Source organism: Danio aesculapii, chromosome 8 (assembly GCF_903798145.1).
Source record: "Danio aesculapii chromosome 8, fDanAes4.1, whole genome shotgun sequence".
NCBI classification, from domain to species: domain Eukaryota; kingdom Metazoa; phylum Chordata; class Actinopteri; order Cypriniformes; family Danionidae; genus Danio; species Danio aesculapii.
The window spans coordinates 402,539-423,717 of NC_079442.1; the positions used below are offsets into that span (position 1 = coordinate 402,539).

At 39.3% G+C, this 21,179-nt stretch overlaps 2 protein-coding genes across 3 annotated transcripts in view; both read right to left on the bottom strand.

Annotated features, from left to right (window-relative positions):
* Positions 1–247: 247 nt before the first annotated feature.
* Positions 248–6,710, bottom strand: LOC130233993 (sushi domain-containing protein 3). The gene is given in 6 exon segments (XM_056464272.1): positions 248–1,192; positions 1,194–1,302; positions 2,999–3,205; positions 3,315–3,462; positions 3,962–4,156; positions 6,608–6,710. Coding segments are annotated over 6 exon segments (837 nt in total). The 3' UTR covers positions 248–1,117.
* A 5,474-nt stretch (positions 6,711–12,184) lies between these two features.
* The window catches only part of fgd (faciogenital dysplasia), a 35,480-nt gene continuing 26,485 nt past the window's right edge, over positions 12,185–21,179 (bottom strand). For both annotated transcript variants that reach the window (XM_056464545.1, XM_056464546.1), the window contains exons 12-19: positions 21,036–21,115; positions 19,302–19,332; positions 19,007–19,111; positions 17,354–17,407; positions 16,746–16,847; positions 16,368–16,484; positions 14,922–15,020; positions 12,185–14,164 (exon numbers count right to left, since the gene is read on the bottom strand). In XM_056464545.1, coding sequence (XP_056320520.1) covers positions 14,934–15,020; positions 16,368–16,484; positions 16,746–16,847; positions 17,354–17,407; positions 19,007–19,111; positions 19,302–19,332; positions 21,036–21,115 — 576 coding nt within the window. In that variant the 3' untranslated portion in view covers positions 12,185–14,164; positions 14,922–14,933. The remainder of the gene's footprint in view (positions 14,165–14,921; positions 15,021–16,367; positions 16,485–16,745; positions 16,848–17,353; positions 17,408–19,006; positions 19,112–19,301; positions 19,333–21,035; positions 21,116–21,179) is intronic.

The following is a 21,179-nucleotide window of genomic DNA, read 5'->3' on the forward strand; positions in this document are numbered from 1 at the left end:
GCACTGTCGGAACAGATTCATATGGAGGTTTACACTTACAGAGACATCAGGTGCGTTCGACCCGAAACATGGCTGCAGCCGCTGATCAACGAGATTAGCCGAGCGCAGGTGTGGGCGGAGCCCTCAAGCCGGACTCTTCGGGGGCTCAAGGTTGCGGCAGTCATGATGACCGATCACATGATGGCGTCATCATGATATTTTGATTATTTACATTGTTTTATTTATAACAGCAAAAGATTTACACTACAAATAAAACAGAATACAGTCTCTGCAAACTATAGTTCATTTGTAAACAATAAAGGAGTTAAATATAGCATGAGAGAAATAAGGGGAAACGAGCGGGTAATACAAACACACAAATGAATACAAAGCAATAAGTATAAATTCTAGGAGTTTAAACATCACTCTTTAGGCTAATACTTCTTGTTTGAATATGCTGAAATGGGGTTTACATTTGGTAACACTTTATTTTGATAGTCCACTTGAGTATTAGTAGTCTGCTTAATATCTGGTTCTAAGAAACTGCACGGTCATGTCAATTTACACTAACCCTAACCTAACAGTCTACTTATAATCTCACGAGAATTAGTTGGCATGTTGACCCAATGTAACTTAAATTCAACAAACGGACCATCAAAATAAAGGAGAGGGGTGTGGATGCAGACCTGGTGCAGTGCAATCTGAGCTGCATCCAATGCTTTTTAATGGGCTCACCTAACCTAAGTGGCTGCATTTAGCTCAGTTGACATAGCCTGCTTGACTACATCTGTACAAAAATGCACTCATTTGAGTTTTGCTATTGTCATAATTCTGATGATTGAGTCCAGATGACGCTCCTCAACTCTCTGTAAACATGTTCACTGTGTGCTAATACCGCACTGCTCTGTTCTGGGTCATTATTGATACACACTGATTAATACTTAACTCATCTGCAAACATTCACATCGGCACAAGAGGCAAATCACACATGATGAACATTCACAACTGGCCAGAATACTTTAAATTCATACTCCATACTGGCCAGTGTCCAGTGCAATAATTCAACAATAACACACAATTATTGAAGAAACAATCATTCAAACAGAAGAGCTCATGTACAGAATGCTCAGTTGAGGATTCATCTGTTGGATGAGGAGTGCTGGTCAGCATCTGTGCTGCTCATGCGGAGCGCTGTGTGTGTGTGTGTGTGTGTGTGTTTGTGTGTTCCAGATCGGATCCTGAAGCAGCGGCCGACAGACCAGCGAACAGTCAGACGGAGGATGGAGAATCACAGAACACTGACATGGGTGGAGCTGGACACATCTGCACACACACACACACACACACACACACGCATACACACACACACACACACACACACACACACACACACACACACACACACACACACACACACACACACGCACACACACACACACACACAGTTAACAATCAAGAGTCTGACAGCTAGACCTTTGACTGACTGGTCTTCTGTGTGGTTGTTAGGCAGCTGCAGTGGTTGCTAGGCTGAGCCGAGCCATTGCTACAATGTTCCAAAATTTGTTACTAATATGTTGGTGGTGGCTAAGTAGTTGCTAGGTTGTTGATACAATGTTTCAAAATTGTTACTAGTGTCGGTGGTTGCTAGGCTGTTCTGTGTCATTGTTATGGATTTGCTAAATTGTTACTAGAGTGTTGGTGGTTGCTAAGTGGTTGCTAGGCTGTTCTGAGTAATTGCTACAATGTTTTAAAATTGTCACTAGTGTCGGTGGTTGCTAGGCTGTTCTGTGTCATTGTTATGGATTTGCTAAATTGTTACTAGAGTGTTGGTGGTTGCTAAGTGGTTGCTAGGCTGTTCTGAGTAATTGCTACAATGTTTTAAAATTGTTACTAGTGTTGTTGGTTGCTAGGCTCTTCTGTGTCATTGTTACAGTGTTGCTAAATTGTTACTAGTGGGTTGGTGATTGTTAAGTAGTTGCTAGGCAGTTGATTCAATGCTTCAAATTTGTTACTCGAGTGTTGGTGGTTGCTAAGTGGTTGCTAGACTGTTCTGTGTCATTGTTATGGTGTTGCAAAATTGTTTCTAGTGTGTTGGTGGTTGCTAAGTGGTTGCTAGGCTCAGCTGAGTCATTGCTACAATGTTTTAAAATTGTTACTAGTGTGTTGGTGGTTGCTGGGCTTAGCTGAGTCATTGCTACAATGTTTCAAAATTGTTTCTAGTGTGTTGGTGGTTGCTAAGTGGTTGCTAGGCTGAGCGGAGTCATTGTTACAATGTTTCAAAATAGTTTCTAGCATGTTGGTAGTTGATATGTGGTTGCTAGGGTGTTCTAAATCATTGCTACAATGTTTCAAAATTTTTACTAGTGTGTAGGTGGTTGTGAAGTGGTTGCTAGGCTGTTCTGTGTCATTGTTACAGTGCTGCAAAATTGTCACTAGTGTGTTGGTGGTTGCTAAGTGGTTGCTAGGCTGAGCGGAGTCATTGCTACAATGTTTCAAAATAGTTTCTAGCATGTTGGTGGTTGATATGTGGTTGCTAGGGTGTTCTAAATCATTGCTACAATGTTTCAAATTTTTACTAGTGTGTAGGTGGTTGTGAAGTGGTTGCTAGGCTGTTCTGTGTCATTGTTACAGTGCTGCAAAATTGTCACTAGTGTGTTGGTGGTTGCTAAGTGGTTGCTAGGCTGAGCGGAGTCATTGCTACAATGTTTCAAAATAGTTTCTAGCATGTTGGTGGTTGATATGTGGTTGCTAGGGTGTTCTAAATCATTGCTACAATGTTTCAAAATTTTTACTAGTGTGTAGGTGGTTGTGAAGTGGTTGCTAGGCTGTTCTGTGTCATTGTTACAGTGCTGCAAAATTGTCACTAGTGTGTTGGTGGTTGCTAAGTGGTTGCTAGGAAAAATAAGTTTATATATCATTCTTTTAATCTAAAAAAATAACATATATTGTGTGTGTGTGTGTGTGTGTGTGTGTGTGTGTGCGTGTGTGTGTGTGCGTGTGTGTGTGTGTGTATCCTCACGTGTGTGGGGTGCTGAGGACTCCTGTGTGCTGTTTTGCTCTGTCACTCCTGCTGTTATTGTTGTTGATGTTATTACAGTTGTGGTTGTTGTTGATGTTGTTGTTGTTGTGATTGTTGTTGTTTGTGTTCTTCTGGTTGTGCAGCATCTCTCTCTGCATCTCGGCCTCCGCAATGTTCAGCTGTTGCCATAACTCCGTTTTTCTGGCTCTGTAAGACACAGATTCCAGTCATCATTATCACACAGCGTCTGATTGAGCTGCAGCCGTTCACATGTAAAATGTGTGTGTGTGTGTGTATGCGAGTGTGTGTGTCTCACCTCTCCATCCTCCTCCTCTCCTCTCGTTTGACACATCCCCGCAGACAGGAGGTGATGAAGATGATGCTCATTAAGAGGATGATGGCGCAGCTGATGAAGGCCAGCAGCAGAGCTAAACGAAAGCCCTTGTCATCGATATGGGGCAGAGCTGAGCACACACACACACACACACACACACACACAGATAAGTTGAGTAATCTTTTACAATTCCTTCATGAACACTGGGTTTAAATACATTTATAATAAATGTGAGTGTACAGTGAGTATACAGCGTGTGTAGTATGCAGTGAGTATACGCAGTGTGCGTGCAGTGTGTAGTATGTGTGCGTGCAGTATGCAAGGTGTGTGCTGTATGCCGTGTGTGCAGTGCATGCAGTATGCAGTAAGTATAGTCGTGAGTATGCAGTATGCAGTGTTTATGCAGTATACAGTGAGCATGCAGTAAATATTCAGTATGCTGTGAGTATAGTAGTGAGTATGCAGTATGCAATGTTTATGCACTGTACGGTGAGTATAATAGTATACAGTGAGCATGCAGTGTGTGTGTGCGCAGTGAGTATAGTGTGTATGTGGAGTGAGTATACAGTGTGTGTGTGCGCAGTGAGTTTTCAGTGTGTGCAGTGTGTGTAGTATGCAGTGTCCCTCACGTCTGCAGTGCGGTGTTCCTCCGCTCCAGTGTGTGCTGTTGTCCTCTTGGCTCCACACACAGGAGATCTGACCACCGCTCATCGCTTGGTGTCTGACCGGACAGTGCAGAATGAAAACAGAGCCCACTCTGAGCCCATCTCCAGACACCTGCTGCAGTGTGCCGAGTGCAGGAGACGCCAGAGGAGGACACACACCTGAATAACACACACACACAGGAGATTACACTTAAGACTGTATCTGAAATCTCCCCTATACCCTCGTTCACTACTCAGTTCTCCACTTGAGAGAGTGAATGAAAGCAGTGAGTGAATTGGAGCACTACTGAGTGCACTGTAGGGATGCTGTTTTATTTGTGTTTTGCTATTTAATGAATCTTTTAGATGGATTATATTTTAAAATGCCGTGTGGTGCATTGTGGGATTGAATGAGTGTACTTCAGAATGCCCACTATGATTTGGACAAAGCTTCGAAACAACTGAACCGACTGCTTCACTGATTTAAAGCATTCGGAACAGCACGTGCTGGCGACACCTACTGGCCAGAACTGTGTAAATGCATCTAAAACATGCATTAGAATGGACTTCTTCAGCAGAGTGAGCAAAATGAATGTTATTTACAAATGAAAACAAGATTAATCTGCCTGTTTTAAAGAGAAACTTTGACTCATTCTATCTAAAAACAACACAATATTTAGTGCTTCTTGATTTAAGAGTGTGTGGATGTCTGGACTGGAGACGAGACAGACGCCTGTTCTGTTTCCCCACACATACACACACGTCTTTGAGAGTGTTTCTGTTTGATTGTTTCATATTTATCATCTTGAGCTGGAAATGAAGCGTGTGGTTCTACTGAAACAGCAGAACACACACACACACACACACACACACACAGGTTTACACCAACACAAAACCTCAACTCCAAAACTGAACAGCAGAAACAGGAAGAGCATCTGCCAGTCAGAAGAACACACTCCCTATCAGAGAAATGCTGTCATTTACACAACACACACACACACACACACATTTTCTGCTGCGGCTGCTCATCCTGTACTGTACTGTTGACACACACACACACACTACTCATCCTGTACTGTTAACACAAACACATGCATGTGCGCGCACACACATTACTCATCCTTCAGTTAACATAATGTACACACACACACACACACACACACACACACACAAACAATAGTGTAGTGTACTGTAATATTGACCAGTGTAGTATACTGTACTGCAGCACACTATAGTGAACTGTGCAGTAAATCCTGTGGTATACTTCACTACAGTACACTAGTGAACAATATATCAAACATGGCTTAAATGTTATGAAGTGTAAAGTGCATCTACGCATATTCATTTATTTCTTTAGTAATTCATTAATATAGTAATTATTAACTTTACTATAGTAACAAATGTAGTGCAATTTACTACACATCACTGCAGTTTACTATGGTATAGGCTATTAAGTATAGTAAGATTAAAAAACAACATTATTTTTCCCACAGGAAATGTACCATTTTCAATAGTAACCTACTCCAAAACAGTACAGTACTTTTCATGAGTATAGTTGCCCTTATAGTAATAATACTAGTGTTTTAGCATACTATAGTGAGTAAAGTACTTGATTAATCTGTTGAGGTGATTTACAGGTAACACAATTACAGTAATATAAACAAATGAGCCAATACTGTAGCTTTCTACAGCTATAGGGTATATTATACTACACTACACCACAGTTTACTGTAGTAAAGTACACTACAGTATTTATTATAGTTCACTATAGTACTACAGTATGCTGGAGCACTCATTAACAAAGAGTTGTAAATACAATACATTATAATTCAGCTTACTATAGACTTTAAAATCACTTAAGTAATTACCACAGTGTTTATTCCAGTTTATCAGTTCACTACAGTATGCTGGAGCATTCATTAAACACTATACACTTCACCATAGCATGATTTAAATATAGAGCATACACTACTACAGTAGTTTATTATTCTTACTTTTAATATATCATCTTTTAGCTGCTAAGGTACTTGCTTTGTGTATATTTTAGCATAATTTATATCTTTTATATACTGTAAACGTGTGTTTTATTAGATACATGTCTATTTACACTACTGTACTGCCTATTTTATTTGGAGTCTGGACATGTTTTGGTGGTACAGTTATATGCTATGCTAATTTAACTGTACTCTGTATTGATTTATTTTGTTGTATTGTCTATTATGATGTATAATATATTTATATATCATAACTTTCACTCCTAAAAGCTATTAGTTACTAGTTAATTAGTGTGTTTATAAAGCATTAATAACTAATAAAGTTATGGTAACTAATAACCTTCACTTTTCCGACTTTGGTTGTAATGCAATAAGCGTGCACCTTTAGTAAAGCTGCTTTAAAACATTAATTATTGTCAAAATCAATATAGAAATACACTTTAATTGATTATATTGTTTGATTTTAGTTTGAAAATATTTTTCCTGGTAAAATAAAGATTTAAAATAAAGACTATAATGTAAAACTGGGCATCAACAATCAATCTTTTGCTGTAAAGTAACTCAAAGCTGTTCCCAAAGGCACACAGACACAGTATATAAGCTTATAGAGAGTGTAAAGTATAGTTTGAGTTAGTACCTGTGTGGTTGTGGACTGATCTATACTCCGCCATTGCTGCTGCAGATTGAGATGCGCTGAGGTTAATGGCCGCCGCTCCAGCGTCTTCACTACACTTCTGCATTTCTGCGCGGGGTCCTCTTGCGCATGCGCACTCACTGTCTGACCGAGAGTATTTAGGACTGAAGATGAGCACAGACTGTCTCTCACTCGCTGTCTGTCTTAGAGGATTAACCCACAACACCTGCAGTCAGGTGAATGTGCTGAGCCACAGCAACTCCACTCACTGTAAAATAATCTGTGTGTTAGTGTAGAACAGGAGGAAAACAGCAGCCTCAGACCTGGAGCCAGTCTGGTGATTGGGGTGTGGTTCTTTTTTCTCAAAAGCTGGACCTTTTTGCAGTTATACGTCTCAATTTATACTCAATTATGAGATTTAAATACTGAATTTTAGTGGCATTTTAAACACTATTTTTAGCTGAATTATTCATCACACTTTTCCTAAAGGTTTAGAGTAAAGAAATGTGGAGAAATACTTATTTTTAAAATGCATTAACATTAAATTTACTACATTAACATTAGAATAAATAAGTTTTAAATGAAAAACTGTAGTATATTGTCATTTATCAGTCAGATAACAAACTGGCCAGCACATTCAACTGTCCTCCGTCAGAGTTTGGCCATTTAAATAAAATATAATTAAAATATAGTAATAATAATAATAATAATGTAGAGTTTCACAATTTTCTAACCTCTTTTGAATAAAAAAGTACATTAGAAAATCCATAGATAACAATAATAGCCAAATTAGTATTCAAATTGATTTGAACCCTTTAACTACCCCACCAAGAAAAAAGGTTTGAACCGCATTTCTAAACTCCTAATGTCGCTAGTTAACACACTCAATGCATTTTTAACACATCCCATAATAATGGTAACAGTACCAGGATTAATTCATCTACTTAGAAAAATCAGAAAATATAAAGTGTAAGAGCAATTTATTTAAAAATATTAAAAATAAAACCTTTCTAAACGCTAAATCAGCTTTATCTTTTCAGATTAATATTTCAGAAAATATTTCAGATTCTCATTTAACATTTAACAGGATTATGTTTGTTTGTTTTGTGAACCAACAATGCTGTGTGTGTAAATCATTAATTAAACAGTCCATCTTTAACAGTCAGTATTTAATACATGGTCAACCGTTTGGTAGAGCAGGCAGTCAAAGGGTTAAAATAGGCCGCTTTTGGTGCTTCACCCCTTTATATTGGTCATTTTTTATTTAATTAATAGATTTAGAATAAAAGCTAGCTGTAAAATGCTTTCTTTACTTTAAAACAATACAGTAACTTAGCGAAAGATGACTTCACTTACGTCAGATTGTGTGCTGTCTTGCACATCTTGATGTTGGATTTATATATACATGGAGAAAAAACGATGAACTGAAGTCACACTGGAGCGACAGCCAACAGAGGATTCCACTTGGTCTTTTTCAATGGGTTATTTTCACTTATGATGATGGCATAGCAGTCACAATAGCACAAATGAGCTCATGTATGGCACAAATTCTGGACCGGTCACTGAGGGGTGCGACCCCCCCCCTGGCTGCGGGCCTGAGTCTACTTACATTTTTACATTAACATCTAAAGAACAAACAAATAGAGAATAAAAAATACAAGTGACAGAGGATATACTTCAATCATTAGAAATGAAATCACATAAGAAAATGATTCTGAAATTGCATAAATTCCTCGTGTAAACATACCTGGCAATAAAGCTCGTTCTGATAGTCAAATCAAGTGAATACTACATTAATTTTACTGAGAATTCACATACACTGTAAAAATATCCCTAAATTAGCAGTTGTATGTAATTTTATGATGCCTGTTTTTATTTTTTCCCTCTTTATTTCTGCTTCTTTAGTGCAATTTGGGATCTTGATCTTTCTTCCAGCAACTTTTAACCTTGAACAATTGAAAAAAAGTGATGTTTATTGACATTTTTATTATTTAAAGCAATATATTGTGTGTGTTGGTGTTGTATATTACGCTACAGAAACCTTGTAATAAACTGCAGCACATTTTCTGTTATGTACACACTTATTCCTCTAGATATTAATTCTTAGTCATTATATTATTATTAAAATGTCAGTAAAAGTCTCTTTGTTAAACTGTAGAGTTGAATTTCCAACATCAGAAGTGGACAGAGCAGAGATCAACATCCCATAATGCAGTTCACCACCGCTAATAAACAGAAAACACTTGAAACTGATCATTAACAGATATTATTTACAGTGGTGCACCTCATAACCTGTAAAGCCATACAGTAGTGATATTTCAGTATTGATAACCAGTATTGATCAGAGTGTCTGCTGATAGATCAACTGTTGTCAATAAAGGCACACATAACACAATAAAGCGCACTGTTGACATTATTGTGTAATGGAGAATACAGTCTTCCTCTGTGGGTGTTGTTCAGCAAAGGAAAGAGTCACAAGAATGCTGAAAAGAAGTGAAAGTGCACAGGCTGAGATCAAAGTGCAGGTGCAGACGCTCAGAAAGACAAAAGAGGAAGTGTTGAAGCTGCTAAACAGGAAGTGATGATGGCAGTCGATACCTCTGAACCCACTATTGAAAACTATAACTTTATCAGCATCCATCTGTTCATTTCAATATTAATAACCTGCCGAGTATAACGATAGTTTGATGGAGACAGTCTACAATATTGGTGTCAAACTCGATGCCTGGAGGACCACAGCTCAACACACGTTCACTCCAACCATTAGATGGATGGATGGATGGATGGATGGATAGATAGATAGACAGATAGACAGACGGATAGACAGACGGATAGACAGACGGATAGACAGACAGACAGACAGATAGATAGATAGATAGATAGATAGATAGATAGATAGATAGATGGATAGATGGATAGATAGATGGACAGATGGATAGATGGATAGATAGATAGATAGATAGATAGACAGACAGACAGATAGATAGATAGATAGATAGATAGATAGATAGATAGATAGATAGATAGATAGATAGATAGATAGATAGATAGATAGATAGATAGATGGATAGATGGACAGATGGACAGATGGATAGATGGATAGACGGATAGACGGATAGATAGATAGATAGATAGATAGATAGATAGATAGATAGATAGATAGATAGATAGATGTAGAGATAGATAGATAGAGATAGATAGATAGATAGATAGACAGATCACTGCAATATACAGAGAAAAAGCAGCATGTTTTGTTAATGCACCAGCAGTGAGGTGGAGTTTCTGCTGTGAGAAACACAGGATATGTAGAGTTGCGTAACTGAGTGAGACTCTACCATCTTATGCAAGACCCGACACTTGTTAAAGTTACCATTAAACAGAAGTTAATAAATGTCCTAAATGACTATATGTCCTAAATGTCCTAAATGACTGACAGTAAATAATATAATATAATATAATATAATATAATAAAATGTACCCTAAGTAACATATTTCAGGTTCACAAAATGTAAACAGCGCCCTCTAGTGGATTTGACATCTGAAACGTGCAATAAAACGAACCCTAAGTAACGTATTTCAGATTCACACAATGTAGACAGCACCCTCTAGTGGATTTGTCGGCAGATTTCCTGATCACACTATACTGATCTCGTTTCTTTCACTTTTTACTGTTCTGAACACCATCCGTTCATTTCCAGAATCACTAACTCCAGTTGAATGTGTCTGAAACAGGATATTTTGACATAAAAATGATGAAATATTAGTAATTATTGACACATCACTTCAGATTCTTTCACAATCTTTACTTTTGTAACCACATTTCTCATTTGCAACTGACTCTTGTGAATAAGATGAATCCACATCTTGCTGTAAAGACCAGCCATGACAGCGAAGATAGACACGCCACAGACGCTTCTGTATCGTTTCAGATTGTACATCGCATTAATCGCAGGTCAATTTTCCAAAGGCCTTGATTTGAAGTTTTGTGTGAGGAGGATTTATTTTATGATTGTTTTTTTTCACCATTACACTATTAACACTATTTTAGAGTGATTTAACATTTGAAACGAAGTACCGACTCAAAAATAATGTCTTCAAAATATATATTAAATAATAAGGTGGCTCAGCGGTTAGCACTGTGGCCTCACAGCAAGACGGTCGCTGGTTTGAATCCCGGCTGGGTCAGTTGGTGTTTCTGTGTGGAGTTTGCATGTTCTCCCCGTGTTGGTGTGGGTTTCCTCCGGGTGCTCCGGTTTCCCCCACAGTCCAAACACATGCGCTATAGGGGAACTGATCAACTAAACTGGCCGTAGTGGATGAGTGTGTGTGAGTGAATGAGTGTGTATGGGTGTTTACCAGTACTGGGTTGCAGCTGAAAGGGCATCCGCTGTGTAAAACATTTGCTGGAATAGTTGGCGGTTCATTCCGCTGTGGTGACCCCTGATAAATGGGGACTAAGTCGAAGGAAAATGAATAAATGAATAAATATAAATGATATAAGCACGACAGCATGATCGCCTCACAGAAATGTCGCTAGTTTGAGCGCTGGCTGGGTCAGTTGACATTTCTTTGTGGAGTTTACAAGGGTTGGGTTGCAGCTGGAAGGGCATCCGCTGCGTAAAACATATGCTGGAATAGTTGGCGGTTAATTCCACTGTGGCGACCCCTGATTAATAAAGGGACTAAGCTGAAAAGAAAATGAATATATATATATATATATATATATATATATATATATATATATATATATATATATATATATATATATATATATATATATATATATATATATATAATATAATTTCATATATATCGCTTTTTAATTTATGATAACACAGCAATAAATGTTGATCTATTGTAAATTACGCATTATTAACCAAACAATTTTTAAAAATGATTTAGAAAATTCTTTATTCGTAAGTGTAAATTTTAAGATTAAATTAGTACGTGACAGAAAACGGTACAAAAGCTACAGGTTAAAGTCATCAACTAATGTCGGTGCCTATGGTGTAGTGGAAAGCGCACATAGACTCCAGTGTTTGCGGTGACCTGGGTTCAATTTCTGCCTTGAGGTCCTATGCTGAGCCTTCCCCCCCCTCTCTCTCTGCTCCACACTGTCCTGTCAATTCCCCCTACTGCCCTGTCAAAATAAACCCCTAAAAAACTATTATAAAATGACAGTCATCAACTTAATTTTTTGTGTATTTGCAACTAAATTTGGAAACATATTTGTCATGTCCCATCACATTTATGTTTTCTTATTTTATTATTGTACTGCTTTACTCTGACTGCTCTTGTGTGTTTCATTGTTATAAAAATATTAAATAAAATGGAAAAATATGATTAAAATAAAACAAATGAACATAAAAACAAACATTTCTGGCTCTGTATAGTGTAATCATTTAAAGGCACAGTGCACCCAAAATCATGTACTCTTGTTTCAAACCTCCAAACATTTCCAGCATTCTTCAGAGTATCTCCTTCTGTGTTCAACACAATCTTTAGAAGGACGATTAAGGTTAACCTCTGAGTGAACGATCCCTTTAACGAACACATCTGAATAATGAAGTGCCACAGCGGTGACCAGACACTCTTTAATCGACTGATATGCCGTAAGACAGACTTTGTACACATAAAATGCTTTCAATAATACTGATTCAAAGCTTTCAGAGATCATAAAAGCCAAGCAAATGCAAGATTTACATAACATGGAGCACAATCCTCCTCCAGACTGAGAGAAGAGAGCATCATCTTCTCTGAAGAGTCTTATGATGCCACAGCTTTCTCTCAGATATCCAGCAGTCGTGTGTGTGTGTGCTGCTGAGTGGCCCGCCACAGCTCTCCATCATCCTAAAACACTGAACATAATGATCCTCACACATACATACACACTGTACAGTCCTCAAAACAAACACCTCACACACACACACACACACCTGAAGAGTCGATCCTGAGAAAACAACAGTGATTCTCTTCAGAGGAGGACAATTATTGCATAAATTAAGCAGAAATCTGTGGCTCTTAAAGAGACAGTACACCCAAAACAATCATCATAAGTCATCATTTACACACTTGTATCAAATGTAATGAAGATATACTGATATAAAACGTGACTTCTATAATATTTCTGTTTATTAATGGCTGTTTTTATCTACAGAATGTCATGACTTGTGTTTCTGATGATATTCTGGGGTGTACTGTGCCTTTAAGAGACTGTGTGACAGTATTGCTGTGTCCGCACTGAGCTGTGAGAATCCTCCTCTCACTGAGGTTTACTGTAGATATGCTCTGATTATACATTAATGACATTAAAGCGGCACGTCTAATGCTACTGCGGTGTAAACACACACAACACAACACAACACACACAACACGTCTTCTTCAGTTTGGCCATGAGAGTTTAAACAAGAGACTCACAATGGCACCACAACCAGCTTTCTGAAGCAAAAGCTTTCATTCTGAGCTGAAATATGAGTTGGTGAGAGATCCATCAGTGCATGAAGGTGTGTGTGTGTGTGTGTGTGTGTGTGTGTGTGTGTGTGTGTGTGTGTGTGACAGGACTGAGACTTAATGCTTAATTCAGCTGATTATAACACACCTGAAAGACCACCGACACAAACAAACATTCATGATGAGCCCTCATTAACATTCACTTCAGCATCCAGTGTGTGTGTGTGTGTGTGTGTGTGTGTCTGATTGTTTTTGTGTGTGTGATTGTGTGAGTCTTTGTGTGTGTTTGTGTCTCTGTGATTGTTTTTGTATGTGAGTGTGATTGTGTGTCTTGATTGTGTTTGTGTGTGTATGTGTGTGTTTATGTCTGTGATTATATTTGTGTGTGTGTGTGTGTGAGTGTGTGTGAGTCTGTATGTATCTATGCATGTGTGTGTGTTTGTGTGAGTGAGTGTGCCTGAGTGTGTGTGTGTGTGCATGTGTGAGCAAGTCTGTGTATGTGTGTGTGTGTGTGTGTGGGTGTGAGTCTTTCTGTGTGTGTATGCAAGTGTGTGTGTGTGTGTGAGAGTGTGTGCGTCTGTGTGTGTTTGTGTATAAGTCTTTCTGTGTGTTTGTGTGTGCGTGATTGTGTGAGTCTTTCTGTGTGTGTATGCAAGTGTGTGTGAGTGTGTGTCTGTGTGTATGTGTGTGTGATTGTGCGAGTCTGTGTGTACGTGTGTATGACTGTGTGTATATGCATGTATGGCCTGTGTGTAATTGTTTGTGTGTGATTGTATGTCTCTATCTGTATGTATGTGTGTGTGTATATCTGTCTCTGTATGTCTATGTGTGTATGTGTGTGTGTGTGTGTGAGCGCAGAGTTCATCACGTGTGTAAGCAAGCAGTGAACCGATCATCAACAGAGAGAGTGAAAGTGCTGAGGGTAAAGTGATTCAAGTAACAGGAGTTTCTTATCAAAGGGGCGGGGCCAGAGGCCAGGGGAAGCATCCTATTGGCTTTTGCTGTTGCTGACACCTTGTAGGCTCCTCCCCTTACAGCATGTGACAGGAACGAAATCCAATCGGCTGCTGGCTGAGAATCCTGACTGATGAAGATCATGAACACACAGACCTGACGATACACACACAGGTCACAGTTCATACAGGAAAATACAGACACACACACACACACACACACACACACACACACACCGTATATATACAGCGTTCATCATAAATAAGTGTATCCCTCACACGCTCTCTCTTTTACAGTTATATTTCCTCCAGGTTTCTTTACAGTAATATATTTGTAAATACACACTCACCGGCCATTTTATTAGGTACACCTGTCCAACTGCTCTAACGCAGATTTCTAATCAGCCAATCACATGGTTCTGTTGTTCTGCAATAACTGGTTTGAATGTAAATGCAGGATCTTTTGTTTGCTAAAGATGTTCTGTGATTTAATGGATTTAACTGAATAATAAAACTGATTCATTTAAAGGTATCAATATATTGACATTGGTTTATATTTAATAATCATATCTCAGTGAAATACTGTCCAATCCTAATAACCCATACAGCAACAGAGATCATATTATTACTCATGCAAAACATAACTGTTCCATTCTGTGATGGAGATGGAGGTGAAATGTCTACTGAGACAGTAGAAAACACAAACACACACACACACACACACAAGCGAGCGCGCAAGTGAAAGACTCATCACTGCAGCAGACAGACACTCTGAGGTCAACACTGGGTCACACAAATCCACTTGACCCTAATCATACACACACACACACACACATATACATAAATATATACTCATACACACACATAAACACATGCACACACATACACGTGTGCGCGCACACACACACACTCACCCCGTGTGTTGGTCAATGATGGAGGATCTGCTCCTGCTCAACCTCTTCACTTTTTCCAGACCGCTGAGAGGACGATAGTTGACTAACTGACAGCTGCTTCTGAAACACACACGCACACACACACACGCACACACACACGTACACACACACACACACACATGTTCAAATACCAGTATGTGGTACCAGTGTGCCAGATCATCAGAATAAGATTTTCTCTGTTATTTGCTTTATCCATGACCTGATTAATCTAATAAACTAATTTATAAAAATAACGAATAAAAAACTCATCAAAACAGCTGAATACTGTATTAATTAGTTAAATAAACTCTAATTAAACCACAGGTGAAACTAAATCCTTCAAAAATGGCTAAAACAATTGTCCTTTTTATTATTATATGTTAACTCCTGGGGCATCACGGTGGCTCAGTGGTTAGCACTGTGGCCTCACAGCAAGAAGGTCGCTGGTTTGAGTCTCGGCTGGGTCAATTGGTGTTTCTGTGTGGAGTTTGCTGACAAGGGACTAAGCTGAAGGACAATGAATGAATGAATGAGTTGGCGGTTCATTCCGCTGTGGCAACCCCTGATTAATAAAGGGACTAAGCTGAAAGAAAATGAATGAATGAGTTGGCGGTTCATTCCGCTGTGGTGACACCTGATTAATAAAGGGACTAAACTGAAGGACAATGAATGAATGAATGAATGAATGAATGAATGAGTTGGCGGTTCATTCCGCTGTGGCAACCCCTGATTAATAAAGGGACTAAACTGAAGGACAATGAATGAATGAATGAATGAATGAATGAGTTGGCGGTTCATTCCGCTGTGGCGACCCCTGATTAATAAAGGGACTAAGCTGAAAGAAAATGAATGAATGAGTTGGCGGTTCATTCCGCTGTGGTGACCCCTGATTAATAAAGGGACTAAGCTGAAAGAAAATGAATGAATGAGTTGGCGGTTCATTCCGCTGTGGTGACACCTGATTAATAAAGGGACTAAACTGAAGGACAATGAATGAATGAATGAATGAATGAATGAATGAGTTGGCGGTTCATTCCGCTGTGGCAACCCCTGATTAATAAAGGGACTAAGCTGAAAGAAAATGAATGAATGAGTTGGCGGTTCATTCCGCTGTGGGGACCCCTGATTAATAAAGGGACTAAGCTGAAGGACAATGAATGAATGAATGAATGAATGAATGAATGAGTTGGCGGTTCATTCTGCTGTGGCGACCCCTGATTAATAAAGGGATTAAGCTGAAGGAAAATGAATGAATTGGCAGTTCATTCCGCTGTGGCAACCCTTGTCAAATAAAGGGACTAAGCTGAAATAAAATGAATGAATGAATGAATGAATGAATGAACAGTGGATACAGGGAACGTGTGTGTGTGCACTAGAGTGGAATATGAGCAGAGTGTGTGTGTGTGTGTGTGTGTGTGTGTGTTTCACCTCGACCCTTTTCTTGTGCTCAGTGGCGCCTCCTGCTGCTCCGTCAGCTTCAGCACAGGGTTTACACATGCGGATGTTCCTGCTGTCACACACCTTCAGACACTTCCCACAGACAGCCTGCACACACACACACACACACACACACATAAATCACACATCTACATACACACACATATATATAAATCACACCAGTATGTACACACACACACACCAAACAAATACACACACAAGCACACGTGCATACAAACATACAGCAGATGAATACACCCCCAAGAGCAACACACACATGTACATACACACACATACACATATTAGATCAATACACACACACACACACACGCACACACACACGCACACACACACACACACGAGACGTACCGCGCCGCAGCTCTTGCAGTGGTGTTTGCGTTTGGTGAAATTGAAGGCCTCGCTGCAGCCTTTACACGTCTCTCTCTCCTTCTCACGCTTCTTAGAGCTCTTCTGCAGAACACACACACACACACACACACACGCACACACACACGCACACACACACAAACACACACACACACAAACACACACACACACAGCTCATATGCGGATATACAGTGTGTGTGAGAGAATGAGTGTGTGTGTCTGCGAGTGAGTATGTGTATATATGTACAATATGTACTTATGCAAATGTGTGTGTATGTGTGAGTGTGTGCATGTTGGTGTGTGTGAGTCTGTATGTATATGCATGAGTGTTTGTGTGTGTGCGCATGTGTGTTTGTGAGTCTGATGGTATGTGTGTGTGTGTATACAGTATGAGTGAGTATGTAAACCTGCGAGTGTGTATTTATGTGTGTGTTTATGAGTCTGTGTATATATATGCATGAGTGTGTGTATGTATGGGAGTGTGTGTGCATGTGTATATGAGTGTGTTTATGTGTTTGTTTGTGCGTGTGTATATGTATAAGAGTGAGTGTGTGTGTGAGTGTGTGTGTGTGTGTGTGTGTGTGTCTCACCCTCTCATGCTGAGCTCCGTCTGTCTCACATATGCTGGTGTTGCTGCAGGGACCCTGCATTCAGAATCACAGGAGTTTTAATGCTGAACATTACATGATCACAGTATGCAACACACACAGAATCAGCCCAGTGATTTACACATGAGAAATCCAGGAGAACTCGTTCAGAAACAACTGAGGACTCAACAGAACACACGAAACGCAATAAATCTGCTTTATTAGCAGCTGAATAAAGCTGAGTCAATCACTACAATAATCATCTAAACAATCTGCATCTGACATCATTACAGACAGTACTATAGTCATTTACAATACACACTGCAGTGCTTTTAAACCATACTATAGTAAAGCACTCGAATTAACCTGTTGTGACAATTCTACAGTTGCTATGGCAACACAACAACTATAGTAAACGATCTGTTGTGGTGATTTTACAGTTGCTATGGAAACACAACAACTATAGTAAACGATCTGTTGTGGTGATTCTACAGTTGCTATGGTAACACAACAACTATAGTAATCGATCTGTTGTGGTGATTCTACAGTTGCTATGGTAACACAACAACTATACTAATCGATCTGTTGTGGTGATTCTACAGTTGCTATGGTAACACAACAACTATAGTAATCGATCTGTTGTGGTGATTCTACAGTTGCTATGGTAACACAACAACTATACTAATCGATCTGTTGTGGTGATTCTACAGTTGCTATGGTAACACAACAACTATACTAATCAATCTGTTGTGGTGATTCTACAGTTGCTATGGTAACACAACAACTATACTAATCAAGCTGTTGTGGTGATTCTACAGTTGCTATGGTAACACAACAACTATACTAATCAATCTGTTGTGGTGATGCTACAGTTGCTATGGTAACACAACAACTATAGTAATTGATCTGTTGTGGTGATTCTACAGTTGCTATGGTAACACAACAACTATACTAATTGGTCTGTTGTGGTGATTCTACAGTTGCTATGGTAACACAACAACTATACTAATCAATCTGTTGTGGTGATGCTACAGTTTCTATGGTAACACAACAACTATACTAATTGATCTGTTGTGGTGATTCTACAGTTAAAATAAATAAATAAATAAACAAATTAGCAAAACTGTAGTTGTCTACAGCTATAGGGTACACTATTCTGCAATACACCAGAGTTTACAGTAGTAAACACTAAAGTACACTACAGTATTTATTACAGTTGATCAGTTCACTATAAATAATACTAAAGCAATGTTTCTCAACCATGTTCCTGGAGGACCACCAACACTACATGTTTTGGATGTCTCCTTTGTCTGTCACTCCCATTACAGGTCTTTCAGTCTCTGCTAATGAGCTGAAGATCTGAACCAGGTGTGGTTGGTTAGGAAGATAAGGAAATTTGTGCTGAGCTGATGGTCCTCCAGAAACGTGGTTGAGAAACACTGCTTTAGTATTAATTATAGTGAACTGATCAACTGTAATAAATACTGTAGTGTACTAGAGAATGCTGAAACAGTAATAGACAAAGAGTGTCCTAATACACTTTACTAAAGAATGGCTCAAAAACACTCTAATATTGACTGACTGTAGTATTGCTCCTGTGTGTGGTTGTGTTCATGGAGCTGATTGTGTGTGTGGAGTGTGTTCAGTGTGTTGTACCAGGGGAGCGTCAGGTGTGTGTTCGTCTTCTCGGCTGAAGGAGCTGTTGAAGGCCTTGAAGGTCTCGCTGTTCTGCTTGTGCTTCTCTATGGTGCCCAGAATCACCTGCGAGAGGATCGAGGAGAGGATCAGCATGAACACACACACACACACACACACACATACACACACACACACTCATGATAATACACATAAACGTAATTTCCACAGAATTAAGAGTAGTATTTGTAATCTGTAATCCCAGAATGCATTTCTCTAACACTGAACCGCTGTGTAGAAGGGAATAATAACTCACTTTGATCCAGTCCTCCTTCTCTTCAGCCGTCCTGTCGAGCACAGAGAGTTCACAGGGTAAACTTACACAGCAATTGAGTAATGCAAAGAATATTACAGGACTTTGATACGTATACTGTGCTTCACGAGCTCTGCTGTTCATGTGTGTTTATGTAGAGCTGAGGTGAGGAATTGATTTGATGATAATTACAGAGATTTTCATTTTTACCAGCAGATGGCGCTCTAGGCTAGTGTTCAACAGCAGATTTAATTAATAAATATCTGATTTCCTTTCTCTTCATCATGATGACAGTAAATAATATTAGACTAGATATTCTTCAAGACACTAGTATTCAGCTTAAAGTCACATTTAAAGGCTTCACTAGGGTAATTAGGGTAAAGTTAGGGTAATTAGGCAAGTCATTGTATAACAGTGGTTTGTTTACGTTGTCTTGTGCCAACTTTTTTCATGCAAAGAGGTACACAAATGACAAGGAATCACATACAAATGCAAAACAGAACAGAACAGAAGTAAGTGAAGTTATTTATAAACTAATGTCGAGAGGATCACGTGTTTATGATTGATCACAGCTGGTCCCGCATTATTTAATTCATCATGCACCAATCAGACGATTCCTAAGCCACTATAAACACCCTCAGGTCATATCACAGCCATCTTCATTTTGAAGAATCCCCCCTCCACCCCTACTCCTCCTCCTCCTCCTTTCCTAGATGGGTGGCACGGTGGCCCAGTGGTTAGCACTGTTGCTTCACAGAAAGAACGTCACTGGTTCTGGTCCTTACCAAGCCAGCTGACGTTTCTGTGCAGAGTTTACACGTTCTCCCCATGCTCACGTGGGTTTTCCCCAGGTCCCCCGGTTTCCTCCGACCGTCCAAAAACATGCAGCTTAAGTTAATTGACTAATCCAAATCAGCACCATAGACATGCTCCTAGTAAGTAGTTATCTCTTAAGAGCAATCACTATCTGTTCAGCTACTACAGCAGGGGAGTTCTCCAGATCTACCTGAGCTCAAACTCCCCTCTCACATTGCAAAGGGGAGGGAGCCCCGGACTCGAGGATCCTCTGAGCTCAGGGCTCTCTCCCGGGACAGCATGCCGAACAAGCTTTATAATCAATCATCAGCTGAGTGTGAACTCTTGAAGCAGGTTACAGCCAGGTGTGTGTGTGTGTGTGTGCATGCATGTGTGTGTATGTAAAGGTATATAAATAAGAGAATATACAGCGCATAACAGTAGAACGCATGTGATTATAGGTAGTACATATCAAAAATACACATGTACTCTACATGAAATGTCTTTCTTAGAGTTTTTCTCTTGTTTCTACTGCAAATATTCCTAAATCAGTCAGCATTTTCTAGACGAGCAGGAAATATTGTGTTGATTTCAGCAATAATAAGTCCAAATGAAGAGAGTTTTTCAGTAAAACAAGCTAAATAATCTGCCAGTGGAGGAAGCAGAATAATCTAGTGTTTCCTTTTGACATAACATTATTTTTCCTCTCCATTGTCAGATTATTCTGCTTGTTTTAAGGGAAAACTCTCTTCATTTTGACTCATTATTGCTGAAATCAACAAGAATTTGGAGTCATTTGGACTAGAATCGAGACCAAACCTCCGAGTAAGTCAGGCATGTTTTGCAGTGTGTGTGTGGACGTAAGCTCAGCTGAGAGATATATATATATCAGATGTTGTAATAATAATAGTACAGGTGAGTGTGTTATGCTGTGTCCGTCACCTGGCCTGCAGCTCCAGCGAGCGCTGTTTCCCGGTGATGGTGAAGGTGTGCGGGACGTTCTGCTTCACATTTTCATGAACCTGCAGTCACACAGAGAAATCCAGTCATTCACTGGCTGAATCTAGTCTGTATCTTCCTAAATCA